This window comes from Bombus terrestris, chromosome 6, assembly GCF_910591885.1.
Source record: "Bombus terrestris chromosome 6, iyBomTerr1.2, whole genome shotgun sequence".
Classification (NCBI taxonomy): domain Eukaryota; kingdom Metazoa; phylum Arthropoda; class Insecta; order Hymenoptera; family Apidae; genus Bombus; species Bombus terrestris.
The window spans coordinates 13,883,957-13,906,961 of NC_063274.1; the positions used below are offsets into that span (position 1 = coordinate 13,883,957).

The 23,005-nt window shown below is 43.3% G+C and overlaps 1 protein-coding gene across 3 annotated transcripts in view; it reads left to right on the top strand.

Annotated features, from left to right (window-relative positions):
• Positions 1–23,005, top strand: part of LOC100647968 (protein groucho) — a 152,971-nt gene that overhangs the window by 123,721 nt on the left and 6,245 nt on the right. For 2 of the 3 annotated variants that reach the window (XM_003396141.4, XM_020863332.2), the window contains exons 8-9: positions 22,381–22,503; positions 22,582–22,864. In XM_003396141.4, coding sequence (XP_003396189.1) covers positions 22,381–22,503; positions 22,582–22,864 — 406 coding nt within the window. The remainder of the gene's footprint in view (positions 1–22,380; positions 22,504–22,581; positions 22,865–23,005) is intronic. The other variant, XM_020863331.2, reaches the window with a different exon arrangement.

Sequence of the window (23,005 nt, forward strand, 5' to 3'; positions counted from 1 at the left end):
AATGCACCCCGTTCTTCTCTACCGTTATACACTCTGCTTCTCCCTTTCCCACTTTTCCTGTACTTCCATCCTTCTTTTCTCTTCCACGCACGCCCTTTACCCCACCTTTGATAGTATAAAGCGACTGCTGGGCGCGGCGCGCGTTTATTAAAAGCGCTCTGGGCTGGCAAAAAAGACTCGAGAGACCGCTCGAAGGGGTCACTGTGTTCCCGCGTTCCGCTTCCGATCTCTCTCGAATCAGATCACTGAAGGATCGCTCGACGATCGATCATGGTCAAGATGTTCTTGACATTCGGATAGAACGATTTTGGGAAACTGTGAATCTATTTCGGGCTAGGCTTTGCTAGCTAGCGGTAGATGGATCGTGATTTGGGGTTCGCTATGGTAGAAACATTAATAGGTGGAGGATTTTGGTCGTTTCGATCGAAGTGTGCCGCGTCGATGATCTTCTGATAGCGAACGTGACAAGAATATAAATAACATATTTATTGAACTTAAATTCAGAGATGAGGAACTTATTACAAAAAAAAGACTCAGAGGTAAAAGCAAGCACGTCAGTATTTTAACATTGTTATCCGATTCGAGGTTGAAGAATCGAATTAAAGAATGTATTTGTAATTGTTATGAGTTTAATTTCGACTCATTTTTTACTTTATCCTAATCTCTACAAAACTGTGACGATCTTAATTTTTACGCTTTACGTTTCTTCAATTTATACCGGTGGTATTTTCGAACATCCAATAATTTCTGTATATAACGCTGTATATAAACAAATGTATTCTTCCCTTGTTGTGTTACTCTATATCCTCTTACTTTTAGAAGAACGATGTTTTAGTTGTCGACAGTCCTTGAATTAATCGCTGGAAGGCCATCGTGCTCGCATAAGAACCACGTTTAGTAAACGTGTGAGTCGATCAATGAGGATGATTAATTAAAACATCCAAGCGTTTTATATAACTTTCTTCTCCTTTTTCTCTTTGATGTTCGCGAACGACAGAAAAACATGGTCACGCGAGTCCAATCCGCGCTACATTATTCGGTCAGCGAGTGATTTTCAACGTAATTATCTTTTCGGCGTGGCTCTTTTCCGCGACCGTCATTACGAGCCGTGTTTTAACAGCGTACACACCCAGCATAACTTGCGCAATTTGCCGACGTTGCCCGTGGCCCCCGGCCCGCGGCCGGACCGATAATTAGCGTCCGTTTAATATGCACAATTATTACGGATTGATAATCGGGGCTGCGCATCCATTACACCGGCATTGAGATAGATGGTAATAGGTTTCCATCGGTATTAACTCTCTCTCCCTTCGTGTTTCCCGCTTGTTTCTGCTCCCCCTCTCGTACCATTCAGTTCTCTCTCTCTCTCTCTCTCTCTCTCTTGCCTCTTCGTGTTTCTCGCTTGTTTCTGTTCACCCTCTCATACCCTCTCCTCGTTGCTCTCTCCGGGACGAGCGCGCTCGTACGTAATCTCGCCGCGCTTTCATAATGTGTACGGACCGGCTAGCGATGGGAATAATTCGATTATCGTTTGGAAATTTTCAATCGACGGCCGTCCAATCCTGGTAAATCGTCTGCTCGAGGAAACCATTGAAAAATCCTGAATTATGCTGGATTTTGTTTATTATCGGAATTTTGTTGGAATTTAATAGAAAGCGAATATAATATCTCAGTTGCTTTCAACGAGTTTAAACATCGACACGATTATTTGGCGCTATTAAAAAAGATATCAGAGAGATTAAAATACTGAAAATACGACCGCGAATAAATTTTATTCTTTACAACTTTAGACCGTGCTACCTCTATTAAATTTTTCAAAGGATTCTTCCGCTAAAGTTCTTTACTGTTCTAAAAGGAAGAACGAAAATTTTTGAAATACCCGTATCTTTTAAAAAGTATTAACAAAAGAGCCTTTCATAAAAATTAAAAATTCTACGAACCGTTTTCGTTAAACCTGTTTTATCCATTTCTGTCGTATTTCAAACCCAACCACCGTTTCATAAAAAACAAGTTTATTTATCGAAAGCACCAAAGTCCTGATTAATCCAAACTTAAATAATCCCGATTATTCACGAGCAGATCGTTCCCATCACTACCCTTCCTCCATCTCTCTCCGCCCCTTTCATCGTTCTCGTTCACACGTCTCTATCGCTCTCTCCACCCTCTATCAACCTTTCCCGCTTCCTCCTGGTAATCCTCTTTCGCTACCTGTCCCCATCCCTCCAACTGCCAGCCTCCCCAACCCGTTTCCCTTTCACGCTCTCTCCCTTCCATCGAACTGGTATTTATCTCCGTTGCACACCCCGCCCGGCAGCCTTACAGGATCCCGTACAACCACCAGCCGGAGGGCTATGAAATTGAAATATGAATGCTAATGGGGTGGTTGGCTCGTGTCGCGTCGTATAATGTTACTGATTGCTAGTACGTCGGTCCTTTTACCCTTCCCGCTATCCCCCTGCAGCTCTTCACCGCCACGAACCTCGCCGTTTCACTGTTGCTCCGTTGCTTTCCATGCTGGGAACAGAATACGTGACGCGTGCTCCGCGTCTTGCTCGCTTGCGTGTCGCGTAATTGGAACTCCAAATAATGGTAGTTTTCGACCTGGTTCGTCGTGGTCGGGATCAAATGTGCATAGGAGATCGCAAATGCGAAACGGAGAGAAAGAGGAAAATGGAAGAGACAGATGGTGGTGGTTGTTTGGTTTTCTACGTTTCAGAAGACTGGCAGGAGAATTCAGTCGTATTGCAGGGTGAGAGAGAAAGAGAGAAGGTGAGAGGGGGATAAAGAGAGGGGGAGAAACTGCACAGAAATTTATATTTGTTTGTTTATCCACGTTGAATTCCACGGTTCCGCGCGCGAGCAAACGTTTACTCTCGAGCGTAGACGCGAGCGACGAGCTGGCTGGATTACGAGCAACGCCGGGCGCAATTTAAAATTAACCCCGGGGAACCAGGCAACGTCGAGAGCAAGATGCTCTCCGCTGGATCGGTGCGCAAACACGCGAGAATGCGGCGCGGAAGAGCGTTTTAAAAACGCTCGATGCACGGGTCCTGGTTTCGGTCGAGGGCGTGTCGCCGTGTTTGTACGTCGTGTGTACACCGGCCTCGAAACGAAATTAACGAAACAAAAATTTATACCATCGTGTATTTTGTTTCGCTTGGTAAGAGCTTTTTGTGTTTCGATGAAATAATATCGAATATCGCAGCAGGATTTAGATATTTCCTGTGGTAGGTTGTGAACGCATATCGAGATATAAAGTTGATGTAGAAATTCATTTTTATTGGCTACACAAAACTCTTGTGATGATATTCTAATAATTAAATTGTTACGATTTTTTTTTTTTTTTTTTTTTTTATCAACTTATTATTTAAGTACTTGGCAAATGCGTCCTAAACCATTTATAATATTCTACGAATTGTATCATTTTGAAATTCATCGTTACGTATAAGATTTTTATTGTTAGGTACCAATTTAAAAGAACGGTTAACGTGTTTAAATAACAGAAAAACAACTTCTTATTTAATCATCACATATTTGCTGGATACGTATTATCAAAACATATAAAACAAAAATTAATTATAAAGTAAAATTAATAACAGCGAGAATACAGAATACAGACTACACACGACGAATTAAAAAAGCAATATAGAACAATTAATTTCAAGAAATATGTCGGAAAAAGAGCATATATATATCGTTTGTACAATCGAGCAATGCAATTCGATCGTTCTAAAATTTGAAAAAAAGAAAGGAAACAAAAAGAGCGGCAGTCTACGTTTCAAAAGAAAGCCAAATCTACTTGCGGAGTCTTTTCCTCTTTCCCTTTGTATATCTGACATACCTGAAAATAAAATCCGTCTAACCTACACCTCTGTACACAGTATCACCCACTCGACTAACGTAAAAAGAAGAAAACTGTCTTGTTTTCCACGGTTCCACTTTGCCGTATCGGTTCGGATTTATACCTGCTCGCGTGCCATACGATAAAACTTCCATCCCTCTTGACAACTCGTTATCCGACTGTATTTTCGTGCTCTTCTCGCCGTCAGGGAGCCCCTTTTTGTCGCGCTTTGCCTCGCCACTTACCCTTTGCAATCCGATCCCGACGACCGGTATGAATCGACCGAGTGGCGCAAGGTTTCACGGAACCGAGTCGAGCGAAATCGTCGGGGAAGAAAATAAGGAAAAGCTGGGAAAGAGACCAGAGAGGATAATAGAGAAAGAAGGGAAGAAAGAAGGAGAAAACTCTCGTATATCGAATCGAAAACTGACAACGAACGGAAGAGAATGTGAGTCGTTATTATTCGTGCACCGGTAAGCTCTGTCTTCCCGTTCCCGGAAGAAGCTTTTCTCCTCTTGCTCCGACCCTCTGCCACCCCTGACACGCTACTATTCTCCACAGACGGCGTTCCTTCTCGGGATTCCTCTCGCAATCCGGAAAAATATTTCTCCACGCGGAGCTCCTCGGAAGCGTACGCGATCCGAGAAACGTCTGGGTTGAGTTGAAATAAAAAGAAATGGAAATACCAGGCAAGGGGAGAGTTAAAGAAAGAACAGGGAGGAAAGCGTGGAACGTCTGCTGCTTTTCCTCTGAATCTCGCTTGGCCAGGCTCGGTCGAGGTGTTGACTCATAAGCAATTCATGAAACACCGAGAGGCGACTGTTCTCGCTGCTTGCGCGAGCAAAAACGAGGGTAAAGAGAGGCGAGAGGGAGAAAAAAGCTGAAACGCCTCTGGAATATTTATTTATCGCCGTCACGACGCCGTGGTATAGGCGGTTTTTTTTTTTTATTTTACAAACTGGTGGGAGAGAGCGTTCACAGGCTGCTGCTGTGAGAGCCGAGCGAGAAAAGGGTACACACGGGGGTGGAAAAAGGAGAGGAATCGGATCGCTCGAGTTGCACAAGCACGAACTTAATTGAATTTCACGATACTTACGGCCGATCCGAATAGCTCGCGGCAAATTGTCGCGAAAGCGAGTGGCCCTCGATGCCAATGAGAAAAGTGCTCGAGAAACGGCGCCGCATTAATTCGTTCGCGGAACGAGAACGAGCTGACAGCGAGACGGCGAATATCCTCGAGAAGGGCGCGACCGGTCAACGAGTTTCGCGCCGATCAAAGGCTCGTTCAGCCTCGTCCGACGATTTCTTTTTCTCCCTCGTCGCGTTTTGTCGTTCAACGACGCTCGTTTCACAGACAGAGCTGTGGATATCGGGACCCAATAATTTCAGATCGTGCCCGTTCTTTCTCACGCCACCCATGAGCACGGAGTTTTCAGCGTTAATTAGCGGAACAACGCAGGTGAAAGCGAAGGCAGAGGCGAAATGAAGCAATTGCCAGGTTTAAAAGATCGTTCTCTATTATGCTCGTCGAACAAACGCGACTGCAATTATCGATTTCCCGTTTCGAGAAGCCTCCAATGGAATGCGAGAATGCCGGTCGGAGAGGCTTAAGAACATTCTTTTGCCCGAGAATATTCCCAGTCTCCGCTTGTAAGCTTCGAAAAGTCAGCCCCGATAGAGACCTTGGCATATCGATTGTTCTTCATCCTTGGTTCCCAGTGTTTCCTTCCATATAATCATTTTTCCTGCAGTTCGTTTGCTGTTTGGTCATGCACGATTTTTCCAACTCTTCTTTCTCTCTGGGAGTTTGCTACTCACACTCTGTTGACGCTGGCCTTCTCTCCCTCCTCTCGCTGTGATCTTTTTTTTTTTTAATCCCATCACAGAGTCGAGCGCACACCAACGAGCCTGTCGCCCGGAGGTCGGTAAATTAAATCTCGAATAAAGTGCAAATAAACGAGCGAGGGGGGAACGAGAGGCGGGATGAAAAAGGAAAAGAGAGGAAAAGGACGGAGAGGGTGGTTACCTAGCCGGTGTCTCTCGCTACCTGGTGGCTGGTGGTCGAAAGTGCGGTGCAAAAAAAGCGGCGGAGCGAGGATGAAAAAACGTCGCCGTGCAAGGATGGTGGGGATATGACGGATAAAAGAGCGAACTGACGCGAGAGTGTAATTTATTTTAATTAGAGTGGCTGCATTATGTAAGCGGACGAAGCGCCGATGAAAGGGTTTGAAAGGGTCGAGAGATCCTGACACCGAGTCCCAACATTGCCTGCAACCACCGCTCTCCCTACCCTCTGCTCCGGCAATCTTTGCCTTCGATCCCCGGAACGGACTAATTCACTCCTGGTCCAGGGTCGTTCCTGATTGAACGTTTGGAAAGGCAGTCGACGAGATCCGAGGGGTGCCGCGTCACACGAGAGTTTCGTTCGGCTACCGGGAACACGACTCGTTTACCGATTACTTTTCTGCTCAATAGAAAAAGCGGAGAAAGTGAAGAAAAAGCGTGTCTATTTGAAAATGAGAAAAGTTTCTTCCGTTTCCCTTTTACATTTTTACGAGCAATTTGCCAAGATGAGAATTTTTCGAAGACAGGTTTAAACCTTAAGAGGGATCAGTCGACTAGCGTACGTAAATACTACTTACAATTACACGAGACGAAAATTGGGAAAATCGAGACACGGAAAAATTTAGCGGGTAAACGCGAGAAAGAGAAGAGAAGTTCAAAGAGAGAAAGGTGTCCACGTGTGTATCGATGCGGAAGAACGGAAATGGTTCTAGGGAAGCTAGCACGAGGCTGAGAAGACCATGCTCATCCCCAGCAACCTCGAGGAGGTTGTTCGTCCTCTCCGCTGACAGGGTAGAGAACTACCGATCCCAGCTGCCTTACCGACACCTCTGATCTCGTTAGGGACGCATTAATTAATTTACAAGATGGCGGCGGTAGCAACGATGACGACGACAGTATAAGAGAGGCAACAGCCACTGTGTAAAGTCGAGATAGGAGGGTTAGAGGTAGTAGTAGCACGGCACGTTTTAATTACTAATTGAAACGTTCTCCTACCAACGGTGGTCCCCTCATCCTTCGTCCCCCATAACCTCCCAAGGCCCGTGCTTCCTGCCGCGCTTCAATCCCATAATTCTGCTTCCTTTCCGCCACTACCATCGTCGACGCCGTCGTTGCCCCATCCACCATCTCCATCACTGCTACTATCGCTCCTTTTACTTTTCCGCGTTCCATCCCTTCGTCGATTCTACCTCACGGCTCTGTCTTAATATCCGTCTCCGTCGGGGGTACTTAATATTTTTAAATACTTTGCAGTACACCCTCCTCCGTCTGTCTTTTGTCCTTTTTCCTTCCGTCCCGTCTCCTTCGTTATATCGTCCCTCGGAGAACGACGGTTTCTCGATCCCCTCGTTCTCGCGGCCGACGCACCACGCCGGAATTTATGAGAAGCTAAATCCGTAGCTGCCGCGAATTAATTAATTAAAAACATCACGCTACCTTAATGACATTCTCCCGCCTCCTATCTCCATCCCCGTCCTCCACCTCTTCAACGTCTTCCCGCCCATCCTTCTCTTCGATCTTTGCTCGCACCACCCTCTGTTCTCTCGCCGCTAAATTCGCTATTCACGCTGATCACGCCGTCGTCGTCTGGTTTTGCACCAACATTTGTTATGGAAATCAATGTAATACCACCACCTACGAGGGGAACGTGCAGTCAGCCGCTAATGGCCACTTTTCTCGTTAACCCGAAGAAACAGAAGTAACAGCGGCTTTCTGTTTTTACGAGACACTTGAGAAGATTGTTTATACGGAGATAAAAATCCCTTAAAGACTCTCTCCTGTTCGACCGTTCGCCGCCTCTTTTCGAATACACCACGTGGTGTTCTCGAATCCGTAACGAAATATACACCGGGCTTAACCTCTTGCTCTGCAATTTAAGTTCCGATAGCGTGTGCCATAAACAACAAGGTCGATCACACGTCGAGCCATTTCACGGTTTGCCTGAGCGTTCAAAGTTGTGCAGATTGTACATGTCTTTTGATATAGAAATGCATGTGTAAGGTACAACTAATTTTATTTTGCAAGATGTTTTTATTATTTGCAAGCGAATAATAAATCAATGACATCGACGTACCACAGGATATTGTAGGTTAAGGGGATCGGATAAGCATAAATCGAAAGGATCGACTTAATTTAATCTTACTTGTTTTTAATTTATTTCTGAAGATGTCTGTTTTAAACATTTTTATATAATAATATTTCGGTTATAATGTGACTTTTTTAAATTCGTTTCTACGAAATAATCTTGCGTTTATTTTCTAAATAATTTTAAGCAGATTTTGTAATAGAAGATAATGATAAAGAAAGACGATATGAATTTTCGATTCCACTTTCATTCTCATGATTTATTATGAAGCATACGCCTGTTTTCTCAAGGGGCTCGTAACTTTATCATTTTAATTAAGTATCAACGCGAGTTACTAAACATCTTACTAAACGCTATCGAATTCTCCATCAGTTTCAAAGCCCGTACAATAATTCATGAAGAAATATACGCGTTAATTAAAAACAGCTAAATGTACGTCACACGAATTACGTACAATTCCAGGACCTAACATCAAATAAAAAAAGAAACAGCGCGAGAAAGATACAAACCACATTTTTGGAACCCGTTTTCAGAACGTTAAAAAAATATTCAATAAATTGATTGAGAAAAGATTTTAAATGAAATGTTGTCATAACGTAATCCCAAAATAAGTTAGAAGCAAACATCAAGACGAGAAAACACCTTCGGTAATAATTCAACCATTAAAAAAAACACCTATCTAAAATCTCCAAAAAGACTATCGTTATATCACTGATATAAAGTGAAAAGAAGAGACCATTAAAAGAAAGCAGTCGATTTAACAAGAAATCAAACAACACGAAGCCTCGCGTAGATCGAGCGATACTAACAATAAGCTGAACGAAACGTCAGTGCGAAACGACCGCGATAATGTTTCGATGCGGGGAAAGTGAACCGGAAACAATAGCAGTAATAATAGAATTCAAATTGATTCAGCGTGGCGAGAAGGGTATCTTCGAAGCGGCTGGAAAGGAGAGAAGGGGCTCAGCGGCTTGTCTGCGATCGTCCATAGTGTAGAGGCGCGGCCGAGGGCAATTTCAACAGTGCCGCGACAGCGAATCGCTTCGTTTCGCTCTTTTACGATCGATTCGTTCGGCCCGCGGTTCGTTCCGCTTTGTGCGCGCCGATATTTACGCGCAAACCATTCATCGTGCGCAGACGCGAGGCGAGCGCGCGCGGTTAATTTAATTCCAAAGCAAGAAACACTCTCTCTTTTCTCTCTCTCTCTCTCCTCTCTTTGTTCGTATCGTCTGTTGGCGCGAAAGCTTGGAAACCGCGCGATCGCCGCGGGCGGCGTGAATAATCCGCGCGATTCGTCTCGCGTCTCGCAACGATCGCGTTTCGAGGGCTCGCGGAACTCTGTCGAACAACTGGAACGCGATTTGCAGTCGCGTCGAGACACCGTGTCCGAGACGATTTTCAAATAAATGCTCTCGAAAGTCGGTTTCCAGGTGGCCCGCAATCGGTGACTACACGTGCGTAGAAATTGCTTTACTTTGGCTAATGGAACAGCTTCGTTGTGTTTGTCTTCAGGAATGGTTATTTGGATGAGAAGACGAGGTTCTTGAAGCTCGATGTTGATTTGTTTCGTGCAAGTATGCTATGTACGTATGTACATCGCTTTTAATGAGAATATGTCAATTGTGGGGGGATTAAATAATTTTTCATGAAAATTAAATACTTAGAACGTCTACACGTAAATCGCTTGGATTTATATGATACACAGATTATATGGTATATATTAATGTTTTTAAATAAACATTTTCGTGTATTTTTTTATTATTCTAAATTTGGTGCATTAATTTCATACTTTGTAAGTGATGTCGTTTCAGACAATTGATCTCGTTCACACGCAATTGCATAAAAATTTACGTCTAATGTTTCTAAATCTTTACCTTTAACACAAGAACTATCAAATCAGTTAAAATGACTGGTGTCAAATGTTTCGTGTTTGCAATTACTAAAAACATGTAAGCCCTTATGGTACTATTCATTTATTAATTTCATTAATCATAGCGCAATTTTTTTAACCCATTATCAATTCCAAAGTGTGTATCTACTCTCATTCAACCTACACAATCTCTATTCCCAAAACATTCAACTTGCAAATATATTGAAAACGGAGGAGACGTTAAAAATCTCGTTAAAACTACTCATATTTAAAACAGCAACAATTTCGCTTCCTTTTTCAATCTGTCCGTTATCGACCGAAGGTAAAGGGAAAGGGAGAAGACGGTTCACTTTGAAAACGAGGATTCCAGCTCCAAAAGTTGAGGAACATCGATTTGGTGAAAATTAATTTTTCCCGTTGCCAACGAGTTAAGGGATAGTGAGCTCTCGAGCCGGATGGCAGGCTATCAAGTCTCGAGGGCGGCGTGGTTAACGCACATATACGCACGCACACGCGTCCGCCAATGTGGCAGCCCCTCTTTTACGACTCGCGGCACGTTTAACGGCCGACTAAGCTTTTTAATAATTCGCCGACCGGTAATTAGTTCGTAATTTAATGAGGCGGCCGTAAAACTCCGCCTAGGGCCACCCGAGCTCTCCGACCGCCCCGTAATTACGTCTCCGTATATATTTCACAATATAATCGTCCTCCCGCTCTCTGGACGGGGCTCTGTTTTCTGAATCTTCTCCCCTTTCGCGACCGGAAGTGGCGGGGAGAGCGTTCCGGAACGACCGGATTGCTGAAAAGGTACATTGACAACGATGCATGCGGCAACGAGATTGACTATACCACACTGTGTTGTAGTATTTTTTAACGTTAAAATTACCATCAGCCTTTAAATATACGTTCAAATGTATTACATATAAATGAATATAATTAAAATCAACATTGTGAAAATAAATATACGACAATTCTGATTCGCCGTCTTAGTAAAAGTTAAGATTAATTCTATATATGAATAATTTTAGTAATTGGTAATTTAGAAAATCTAAAACCGGTTTCTTTCGATAGGTAGATTGGAATAACGAGATTTGTCTCAGCGACCAAAAGAAACTTGAAACATTCTACAAAGGTTAATCGATACAAAACCAAACTATACCACGCCAAACTCCACAAAATTCCCTCATTAAATGCAGGTAGACGTTGTTCGTCGTACGAGCCGTGTCCCGATCGCTGCTATCGATACACTCGCCGTGTTACGCGACGTATGGCCCCTTGTCCACTCCGGTGCCCATATTCATCGAGCATATCGCGGTACATCGTGCTGGGAACTGGTGTAGGATCGAAAATACGGCTAGCCTATTTTCACCTCGACCATAATTCAGCTATTATCGATAGCTAACCGCGGCTATACACCAGCAACACGTGTAAGATCGAAAGTAGGCAGGATCATAGGTCTAGCTCGAGCGGTTAACAAGATTCCTACACGCAATCTCGAGGCCGTTTCAGTAAAGGGGTTAGCCGTACGTGTCCCGCAAGGGTACGGCGTTTAACAACTCGCGATAGCAGCAGATTCTCTCTCTCTCTTTCGTCTCCTTCTATCGTCCTTCCGCTGAAATATACGGCCACTATAAATCAGTGGTTCGATCGGGAACGGCCAGTCGGTTGATCGTCTTCTTTTCTTCCTCCTCTCTCTATACCATCTTTCGATTTTCTTCTCTGTCTCTTGGATATCTCTGTGTTTGACCTTCCTGCCGGTCCTACCGATGCCACGCCACCGGGACGCCCATTAACTGGCTTTTTTGCGTTGTGTAATGACCTTAAAGCGCCCACGGTTTACGAAGCCATTCGTTAAGGCCGGCGCGGCGCAACGGACCGCGCGTTGGTAATCGCGCGAGAATGCGCCTCTCCGCGGGCATTCTTGCGTACGACCTTTTTCTTCTCTACTACCTTCTTCCTCTTTTCTTCTTCTCTCCTCTATACTCCTTATTTTTTTCATTTTTCCTATATACGATCTTCGTCCTTCTTTCCTCTGTTTCTTACTTTCACGCTCTTATAGAAGTCTATCCAGCGGTTCTCTGTTATCTATTTCTTTCTAGTTTCACGGTACGTCCTTGTCGCAGCCCGATCCCTAACCACTTAGACGGTTTCTCTGTCTGACCCATTCCACGCACACTCCACCGCCTCTTTCTCCTTTCGATTCTCATTCCCTGTCGTTTTTCTTGTTACAAGGAGGCCGACGCAAGGGAGCAGCAGCTGAAGAAACGGGCGAGATAATAGGGAAGAAGCCCGGCACCGAAGAGCTCGCGAAATAAAGCGACGATCGTAATCCACCACTGGCTTTTCAATTACCAGAACTGTCTCCCCATTTTCCTGCTAGTTCGTCCCCTCTCCTCGATGCTTCTGCTTGTTCGCTCTCCAAGTTCCAGCTATGTCTTTCTTCCGTCTCTGTCCTCCAAACTTCCCTATCCAACGTTTCACGCAGCGATAAAAATGTTTCCTCATCCCCTTCTTCGCTCTGTGTTCGCAGATAACGCGAAGACACTTTATGGCAAGATATTCTGTATGCTCCTTATTCCTTTGTCGTTTCTTTCGCCGTTCTTCCCTCGTTTACCATCCCGTTCCAATCTTTTTATCCTTCTTTTTCTCATTCGTTTTAGTTTCTTATTTTTCTCGTCATAAGCAATGTTTTTTATTTCGCTCTGCTCTTCACCCTCTATTTCCTGCTCCGATCGAGCAACGAGAGTACTCTGCCGGCCTCCGACACGACGTGTCCTTGAGAAATCTCGTAAAGCACCACTCAGCGTCGCTCCGAAAATCAGCGAAAATCTGGCGTTCTTCTTCCACCCTCGCACCTCGTCAACGTCTCGACGATGGAGCCCCGAGTATTCTTCGACGATATATTGCGGTCTCCTGACAATTTCCTATCCGTTTTCTCTCTCTCTCTCTCTCTCTCTCTCTCTCTTTCTCTCTGGCCGCGTACTCGAGTTTCTCGACTCGTGTGCCGGGTGACGTGGAATGTCTCGAGGAGCAAATACGTTTTAGCGATATAGGAATAGCGGCGGAATATTTATTGGAATTTGTATCTCGTTTCGAAAGCGATACGTTTGATGCGATCGATAACGATGATAATTAGATCGGATGTTTATGCGTCTATTGGAGATTTCGTTCTTGTTATTACCAGTTCGCGTATTTCAAACGTTTTGTAATTAACAGCGTTTTACGACAAAAATTCTTTCGACGGATATATCTCATTATCTTGGTCGTTTTTCGTGTACAGAACAAACACGTCCACGTTCGAAGCAACCGATTCGAAATCAATTGTTTTCGACGATCTAGTCGAAGTTACTATTATCAGTTCATATGTTTTATGCATCTTATAATTAGCAGTATCGAATCTTTTTCTTACGACAAAAATACTTTCGATAAATATATTTCATTTTCTTCGTTGCCTTTCGAACATACAACAAACGATTTCCACGTTTTCAAGACAATTTTTTCGACGATTCAATCGAAACTTATTATTATCAGTTTATATATTTCATATATTTCGTAATTACCACTATTAAATTTGTATCTTGCGACGGAAGTTCTTTTGGCAGATAATATATTTCATTTTCTTCGTCGTTTTTCATACACAGAATAAATATTTCCGCGTTCACCAAGTCTCCGGTTCCAAGTCAATTTTTTTAACGATCCAATCGAAACCGTATGTGCAATTCGGCAAGTACCGCGTGCCACGAGAAAGTTAGTTATCGACGAGACAAATTCAATCTGCGAAAAATATCTACCCCTCCTGCCAGTGATTATAGGCAAGCGCATATCACCGGGTTCTATCGTCGGTTAAGGTCAATTTCCGCGATCCCACGTTCTCCCATGGTCGCCTAATGGAAAAAGAAGGCAATCGTCGCGGTTTCTGTATTCAATAAAAGCGCGCGTATCTATAGAGAAATACGTGTGCTCTCTACCTGCGAAACGCTCGTATACCGCGACCGAAACAGAGGAAAACAAAACGAGAAAGACAGAGAAGATATGAAAAAAGGAATATTGGGAAAAACGGAGATAGCCCGCGGACGCGAAGGAACGGGCGCAACGAAAAACCGGAATACCGGGTCCGATTCGATGCATATTGCGTTTCGGTGGGCGTTTTCGCGATAGCGATATACCGCCGTAAAACCGTCGCTGTCGTGGTTAGAAGTAATTGGCCGCAACGGTAACGTGAATGGGAAGTATGGGAACTGAAGCCGCTTCGAGCTCGGTTCGAACGATAACGATAACAATAATATCGATCACCCGGGGACGGTTTTTGCGGACAAGGGCAAGAGGCACGAGAGGGGTTAGGCGTGCAACAGGGAGAGAGAGAGAGAGGAGGGTGAGTAGAGTGGGTGGTGAACTGGGGATAGGCAGAAAGCAAGAGGGAAGAGAGAAAGAGAAAGCGTGTCGAGGGTGGTGGCGAGACACTCGAAGCGCGTTGTTGCATAAAATTGTAAAGCCCCGGACTCGACGGTGGCGGCGTCGCGCCGAGATAGCTGCAAACAGAGGCAAGTTAATTTAAAAATGCAAATTCCACCGCAGGGCTGCTGGCTCCGCCGATGAGGAACGGTTAGTAGAGAGGGGGAAAAACGAAATGGGTTGGGTGACAGTGAGAGAAAGAGACGGAAAACGAGAAAAAGAGGATACGATGTTGTGCAGTGGTCCAGCAGAGAGAAAACAGAGGAAAAAACAAGCTCGGGACTGGGAAGAGTGAACGCGCGCCACGATATTTACGTTGTACCTATAAATCATCCTGCCGTGAATTTTTGTACGATTCGCGACATCGTTCACCGCGTGTAGCCGACAGACGGGGCGGAGAACGTTCCTGACACGGGGCGGTGTAAGATAAAGATTCTGCTAAACGATGGATCTCGAGGTAATGCGCAGTTAATTCACTTTGCGTGATTGGAAGCTGACGTTTAATATCTTTTTCAGAGTACGTTTTCTTGTTTCTGGTACATCCGGTGTATGATGAGAATCGTTTATTATACGAGAATATCGATGATTTCAATTACATTCGATTACATAGCTGGAAAATAGATTTAACGTAATAGATCGGTAAGATTGATTTAATTAAAACAGTTGTTTTGATAAAACGAACAGCTTGATAATGATTTATCGAAAAATATTTCATACAGAGATATTATTAATTTTAATCAACTGATGGAAGCGAAAATTTTAATAAAACAGGTTAATAGAATTCGTTTAATTAAAATAAAAAAGAAGTTGGTATTTCATCTTCTATATATATGTATATGTATATTGTAGAATCTTATTTGAAAATTGTTTATCTCGATAAATTTCAGAAACATCGTGGTAATCGTTAATTGTTCAACGTGAGTATATTTCCTAAATAGAACGTTGGAAAGGGGCGAACTGTTTCCAACGATTAATTACTCGCTGTAAGCGAACGTAGTTCGAGCGTACCACTGGTCAAACAGCGGCTGTCTGACTAATAAATGTTCGCAACTACTTAGGCGCATCGGGCAATTTTGAATCCTCTTAGGGAAGCACTTTTACTTGCGTCGACTTTGGGAAGCTTACGAAAATGTTTCGCAACTAATTTCAACCTTAAAAACAGCGTATATAGCGAGCAATCAACTTGATACAATTAAAAAGAAATACGTTTTTATTTTCACACTAATCGTTCCTGTTCCTATCTTATTCTATCAAGTCTTTTCATAAGATTATCGTTGAGTTTATCTTTCTCTTTAAAAGTTTGATACGAGATTACAAAAGTATTCTTTCCCTCGTTTTCTATCGTCTCTTTTCTTTTATAAGCTAACTCTCCAAATTTGCAAATCGAAGAATATATGTAATTTAAAATTTGATCGAAGTTTTGTAATCAAGATTTTTACGGAACTTTGAGAATCATCGTTGAAATCTAAAAGGTAGAAATAAACCGAATTAATGTTTATCTATTTTGAAAAAAATGTATAAACTACACGCGTTGCGATCTTAAATTTTCATAGTTTGTGTCTATTAAACATAATATGCTAATTAAGAAAATAGATAAATAAAACCTAACGTAGCTTTATCAAATGATAAAAAGAATAGCCCATTAAAAATTGCTAATACAGAAAGACGATGTAATACTTGCTGAGAAATAAAAATCTCCAGAGTTGCACGCTCTCCTTCTCCGGAAAAACGAAGGAGCGTAACCGGTCACGTAATATTCGTCCGGCACCATATTTCTAACGGCGCAATCACAGCCTCGAAATGAAATTTCTCAAACCGCCGCCGACGCGCGATTCTTTCGCTTCAACAAAGTGGAAAACGATCGCGCGGTTCGCTTCTCATTTTCCTCCTATCAGGTGCACGATTCTCACGGTCGAAACGTTGTTGGAAAAAGGAAGAAAAGAAGTGCAGCATGAAAACGAGGAAAGGGAAGAAGAAAGAGAGAGGGGCGCAGGGGTGGAAAAACAGATTCGACTCGAACGAGAAAGAGCGGAAGCGAGCATTTGGATGGAACAGCACAGGCGGAAATAAAAGTGCGCGCGTTCACTAATTGCGGCGATGATGGATGCACGCGGTGACCCAGTGACACGTGGTTGATTCCAGAAATCGGTTCCAGGTATTCCCGGCGGGGCCATTAAAAATTCCATGCATCCTCGAGTGAGGTCGCCGTCCAATGTAATCACAGGAACCGGCGAAATTACACCTGCGCGTCAACTTCTCGATGAATCTCCTTCATCCGTATTGCTCACCGTGATTTCGATAAGTAAATTAATGAACGTTCGAAGGTGAAAAATAGCTTGTATCACGACTGATCGAGTTTTCAGATGATTGAAATCTTGTATCGGGATATTTTTCGCTGGAGTTATTCTTGGTAGCTGTTCCTTAAAATATTGGACCGATGGTACTGACGAGAATATCAAAGTCAGCTTGCTGATTCTTAATGAATCAAAAATTGTTTAGCGCATAAAGTGACTACCCTTCGAATAATTTCTATTTTCGAAGTCGAAATTGAAATTTAGAGAAGATTTGATTCGTTCAGTGGCTAAATGTATATGCAATTCCGCAATTAAAATAGATACTTCGGAAATTATGTTAATGGGTACGAAAGCTTGAACTGCTCGATCATTTTATTTATTCAACTATACGATAAGAATCAATGTGATGGAACTTCCTTACTTCCTAAGGAGCTCCTAAACTTTCTCGCTAGATAAAATAAAAGCCTCACACTCCTCTCACAGATAACTACGTACTCCGCAGTTAAGGTTTCACATACTAGATTTACCTTCGATACAACGACTCTCGATAATTCGATTCGACGATCGTGTCGTCATTCGCCAAAAAGCGTTTGATCCGCGTATACTCTTCGACGTCGATAACCACGAGTCGCTTCCCGAATCCAACGATCCTCGTTCTTGTGTCGGGTTGAGAACCTCTGGGTGCAATCTTGTACCAACTGGGGTTTGCGGGGTCTTGGGAGACGCGACTCCGGTTCGTAACCTCCTCTCTCGGGGTCCTGGCTACGACGAGGGTGGAGTGAGGAATAGGGAAACAGGCAGCGTGGGTTGGTTGAGGTGGAATACCGGTAGGGTGAGTAGTAAGGAGACTACTTGCCGAGTAGAGGGAGGGTAGAAAGGAAGGAGGAAGGAAGGAGCACAAGCGTGGGAGGATGAGGTAGTCGGTGGCTTGGGATATATCCGTAAGGTCGGGGACTGGTTCGGTGGTATGGGTGACGGTAGTTGGGTTGAGACGAGGCGCCGTGGTGAAGGAGTCGCTCACTCACTTACCACCTTCATAGCCCCGACCACCAACCCCAATACCACGCACACCACCGAACTTCCTCTTTCCCTTCCCTTGTCGACACTCGCTCTCTCTGTTTCTCTTCCAGCAACTGCCACCACATCGTCCCTGTCTCTCTGGTTGCACCTTCTCGGTGCCTGGCTCCTGGTTCTGCTGTTGGCTGCTGCTTGCCAAGTTGCCTGCCAGCAGACCAAGTCGTCCCTAACACTACAAAGTCTATATATCTACGGTGTACCCAACGGCCCTTTCCCCCACGTCTTTCCGCTTCTCACTCCTTTTCAGGCCACCCCTTTGAGAGGTACGCGGCCCCCCATATTGATCGTGGCGCGAACCCTCTTTACCGGAAAGGCTGCTGCCGCCGTACGATCCCGACGGGCTAGGTGTAAGTAAACTTACGCGAATGAAGGTTGGACTGCTGCTCCGTGTACACACGTACACTCTCGCACCGGAGAATACCGTGTATTCGGCGCGCGAGGACGGTACGTGGCAGGAGGTGAGAAATAGCAGGGAGAGAGGAAGCTTCTCTCGTGACAGAGCATCGAGTGCTTTCGGTATTTCAATGGCGAGAAGGAAAACGATGCGTTTGCACCGGAGTAGATAAGGCCGCTGAATACACCGCCGGGAATCGAACGTATTGTGCAAGGGAAAAAGTGGCTCCGGGTGAAACGTGTACACGATGTGTCTGGTAACCGAAGCCGGCATTCGCACGTCTACCTTGCGTGCTTTCGACGAAGCATAAGTAGAAAGAAAAACACGTATCAAATGTAAATAACGGAAAAGACTCAAACATCCATTGCTAGACCTGTTACACGAAACGATCGACGTACGTTCGGAACATCGTTTCACCATGTCTAGAAGGCAAAAGTGTACATAGTCGATTTTCCGAGATAGAGGCGAACCAGTTGTTCGCGAAAAAAGGCCAACAGCCACATAAAAATTCTATGACACGTCGAAACTTGGGCTACAACGATTCATACGGGGGTTCCTTTATCCGCGTGAGGACTGTTACTCCCAATTCTACGAAACTTATCTCGAGCTAACCATCTCCGTTCCGACATAAATCCAAGATCTTCGAGATTCCTCGCATTTTTATGATAATGCCTCGCCTCTCTGTATTCTTCTCGCAATATCTCTTCCGTTCTTCTTCCTTCGAGAAAGAATAGCAAGGATCGTTCTTGGAAATATCCAAGCAGTCGAAGTCTCCTTTTCTTCTCTACGCTCTGTGTGTGTATATTTTCTTCTACCGTCGATTTATCCAGGAAAAGGAACGAGCCGAGAGACATATACACAGCTCTTGTCTCTCGACGAACGCTTTCCTTTCTAGGAACGCGACAGTTGTAACCGGACCGACTCTCCTGGCTCCTGGCCGGATAAATAGTGACTGACCATTACGTGGTAACGAGGAGAGGTACGGTATCTCGTTTTGCCCTGCGAGAGTGGAAACGGATCCCACTTTAGCTGCTTTCGTTCTAGAAAAGTCGAGCGAGAAGCACATAATACGGCTCCTCTGGGGATTCCTTCCTTTGAGACGTCGTTCGAACGCGGCCGTGTGCGTGTTTTCTTGCATCTTTCCAGGGAATTCGTTCTCTTTCGCATGGCCACTCAGCCTTCGCCCCTTTTTATCGAGTGAACCGACTAGTCTCCGGCTGGAAGCTTCGTCAAGCTGAATTTTTCGATGTCACCCCGATTGTCTTCGCCGTGTGCCAGAAACACGCCTTTTATTCGTCCCGATATTATCTGAGAAACGCCACTCGTATCAGCTTACCTGGAATTTTTTTTCCCAATTGAAATTTAAACGAATTTGCAGAATTTATATAAGGCACCAGAAGCTTCCGATCGATCTATGGACATATTGCTCGTTACTGTGCCGTGCATTCTATTTGTTTAGGTGTATTAAACATAGGTGTACGTTCCTAATTACAAAGATCTACATAGCTAATTCTATCTTACTCGATATTAATGACCTATTATCACATTGCACGGATTTAATTATTTCTTCCCACTTCAAACATTAAACGTATAACTTTGATAACATCAAAGATGCACAAAGCAGATATCAAAAACATTTCATCCTAATCGATAGTCGATTATACCGAACAAATTTAATTACTTCCTGCTACCAGTATAATATACATAATTGCAAAGGTTCGCGTAACAAATTCCAAAAACACCTCGTCCTACTCAATAATAATAACCTTTCAATAATTATCACACTGGCCAAATTTAATTATTTCTCCCCATTCCACATATTAAACGTATAACTTTATAGTATCAAAGATCCACAAAGCAAATTTCATCCTACTCGACAATAATAACTTACCAATACAATTATCAGCCCGTGTAAATTTAATTATCCCCTTCCGTTGAATTTAATCATTCTCTGCATTCCCCTCGTAAAGTCAACCACAAGCGAGTCCCTTGAAGAAGAAGCAGCCATCTAGTGGCTTCCTAAATCACTGCAGAGTCGCCCTATTTCATTTCCTTTTAGGCAACGCACGAGTCCTATGGACGCGGCCGATGCTCGGAAAGGATGATACCGGGGCGTCGGGGTAATGGACCGAGCCAGAGGTGGCAGTGGATGAGAGACGAAGGGTAATTGAGAAGAGGAGATTTACTTCGGGGTCGAGAGAGGCCGCGAGAGAGGGTAGTTTACGGTGTTGCTCCGGATGGGGACAGAAAAGTTATCAGGGGAAAAAGGCTCACGGTCGCTTACGTGGATGAAGAGGGACGGTAAAGAGAGACGTCGCCGTATCGACGACAAAACTGTCGCTCGTAAAACTTCCTGTCGATAATATCTTCGACGCCTTTCGGGACCTTCGTATCTCTCGATGGTATTGGCGTCTCCGTTTCACAAAGACATTTTCGGCGCGCATTCACGCGCAACCCTCTAGACTGTTATCGTCTCTATTCTGTAGGGGAGAAATGTCGAACAGAGGGAGAAGATAGGTTTGAGAATTAATAGGCACGCAATAGTGGATCAGGGAGAAGCGTGAATTTATCTAAATCGCATTCTTTGTTCGACTTCTTATCGGTGAAGTTGGGTAGTTGAAAAATGTCACCATGAGGATTGTTTTCGTGGATACTTTAAGAAAGAAAAGAAATTTTTCTAATTTTTTTTTAAACTTCAACTAAACTGTTTTAATCGTTTAATTATTGTAATTGTTCTTGATCATTGCTTTGGTAGAAATAATTTCGTTTTGTTTGAGGAAAAAATGTAAATAATTATTTTAATGGAGAATACCGTTCAGTTGACATTATTGCTCGAAATGATGGTATTTGATAAGTGTATAATTTATCTAGAATTAAAATTGATCGTTAAAGACGATTTTGAAGCAATGGTTGTGAGTACATGTTACCTGTTAAATAATCCAATTTTCTCACGTTATCGAGTATTATTATTGTACATTGTTTTTTATTTATTGTCAATTTTACTATACTTAACTCAAACTTGTATTCATTAAGATCACCTAACATTTCAAAAACGTTGAATTAATCATATTATATTTACTACTCGATTAATCAATTAACTGCAGTTAATGTTCGTAACACGTTACAAAAATATATCAGAAAAATCCATTCTTATCAGTATCAAAATATCTTGCAAGCACCGACGAATCCAAAATTATATTAACCAGAAATTCTAAGTAGAACAAAGAAAGGAATATGGACTTTTCACGAACCATCTACGAGACAAATAAAAATTTTTCGTCTACATTTTCACGGCTAACACCGTTTCAGCCGTGTCGATGATCTTTCTGTATTATTTTCTCTATTGCTTCTTCACGACGACGAAGCAAGAAATTGATGGAGGCAGAGGCGCGTAATTCAATTGCCTCTCGGTGCATCGACGGGCAAATATTTTATTTAATCGTGAGACAGAGGAAACGGTTTAAGCTTTTCGTAATCTTTCTGCCAAAACGAAGAATGTCCGTCTGTCAAAATCTTCAACGAAATTGATGAGATTTGGAGGCGAATTGTATACAATCCTGGAATGACTTCTCGTGATAGATCTTGACGCTCGTTTTACGGCTTCCTTCACCCTGGTTGCTCTTCTCCGGGAAAGAACGTCTTCCGGCAGATGCGCGTTCCGATGGATATCTAACATGACAGCGTATCTTTTATACCGCAATATTTGCGGTCTCTGATAAACGATTGATGATATCACAGAGACGATTTGATGGATTCGATAAAAGTGTACGGGAAAATATTTACCCCTGCTGTGTTTGAGTTACAGGAATTGGTTTCAGATATTGGAGTGGCAATACAAGTTGTATTTATGATAAATCTGACGCGCGGATTAACAAAATAGTAATCTTAGAGCGATCTAAAAATTGACTGTTGGCGATGACTGTTCTTCATTTGTTAGCAAAGAAGTTCTCAATTTTATATTTAATAAATATCGCACACAAGATGTACTTGCGATATGATTAGTACAAGCTTAAACAAATTTTGAAGTACTATACTAATTAATACATTAATTATAAAGAATTAACAAGGTAACGTTATTTCTTGTTGAGATTATTCAAAAATCACGCGGGTCGTCGAGGTCCTGACGATGGTAATCAGAGTGTCTTGAAGATTATGGCAGTATCAAAGACACGAGATTAACGATCAAAGTCATTTCAAGTTCTCAGGTGTAAACGTTATCTTCACTTGTTAATAGTAAAATAAAATTCCGTTTCATGCGTTTGTCTGGTCCTCTTAATGTATTCTTTGCTTACATTGTTCCAGAGAAGTTCGATATCGCCAGCGGAACGCGAAAAATACAGTAGGCCACGATCACCCGATCCCCAGCATCACGATCACCTGCCATTGAAGAAGATGAAAAAGGAGCAAGATAAAGACATAGGCCATGTAGGTATCTAGGATGGTTCTCCATGCTCTTTGACCAATAGTATACCTTATTAAAGCCGTACACGTTTTCCCCGATAGCAAAGCGATGGTGAAAAGAGCGACCAGGACTTAGTGGTAGACGATGCCAGCGAAGGACCAACGAGCCCGACAGCGAATGGCACAGCGTCTCCTAGGGAGAATGGCCTTGACAAACTCGGTCCATCTTCGGTGCCTTTGAGCAGCCAGGTTAAGAAAGAAGTGCCACCACCATCGCCGAGGAGTGGTACCAGCAGCAACGCGAGCACACCTTCGGCTAAAAAGATGGAGGATCGAGAAAAACCCACCACACCGATCTCGAAACCTGTCACACCCACGTCTGCGGGTTTGTTATCAATTTTTTTGTTTTATTATATTATTTTTCTGATAATTTCCAAGCGTATATATAATTTGAAATGATTATGAGTATGATAATATGTAATGAGAAGATCAATATAAAAATCTCATTCATTATGGTGTTGTAGTA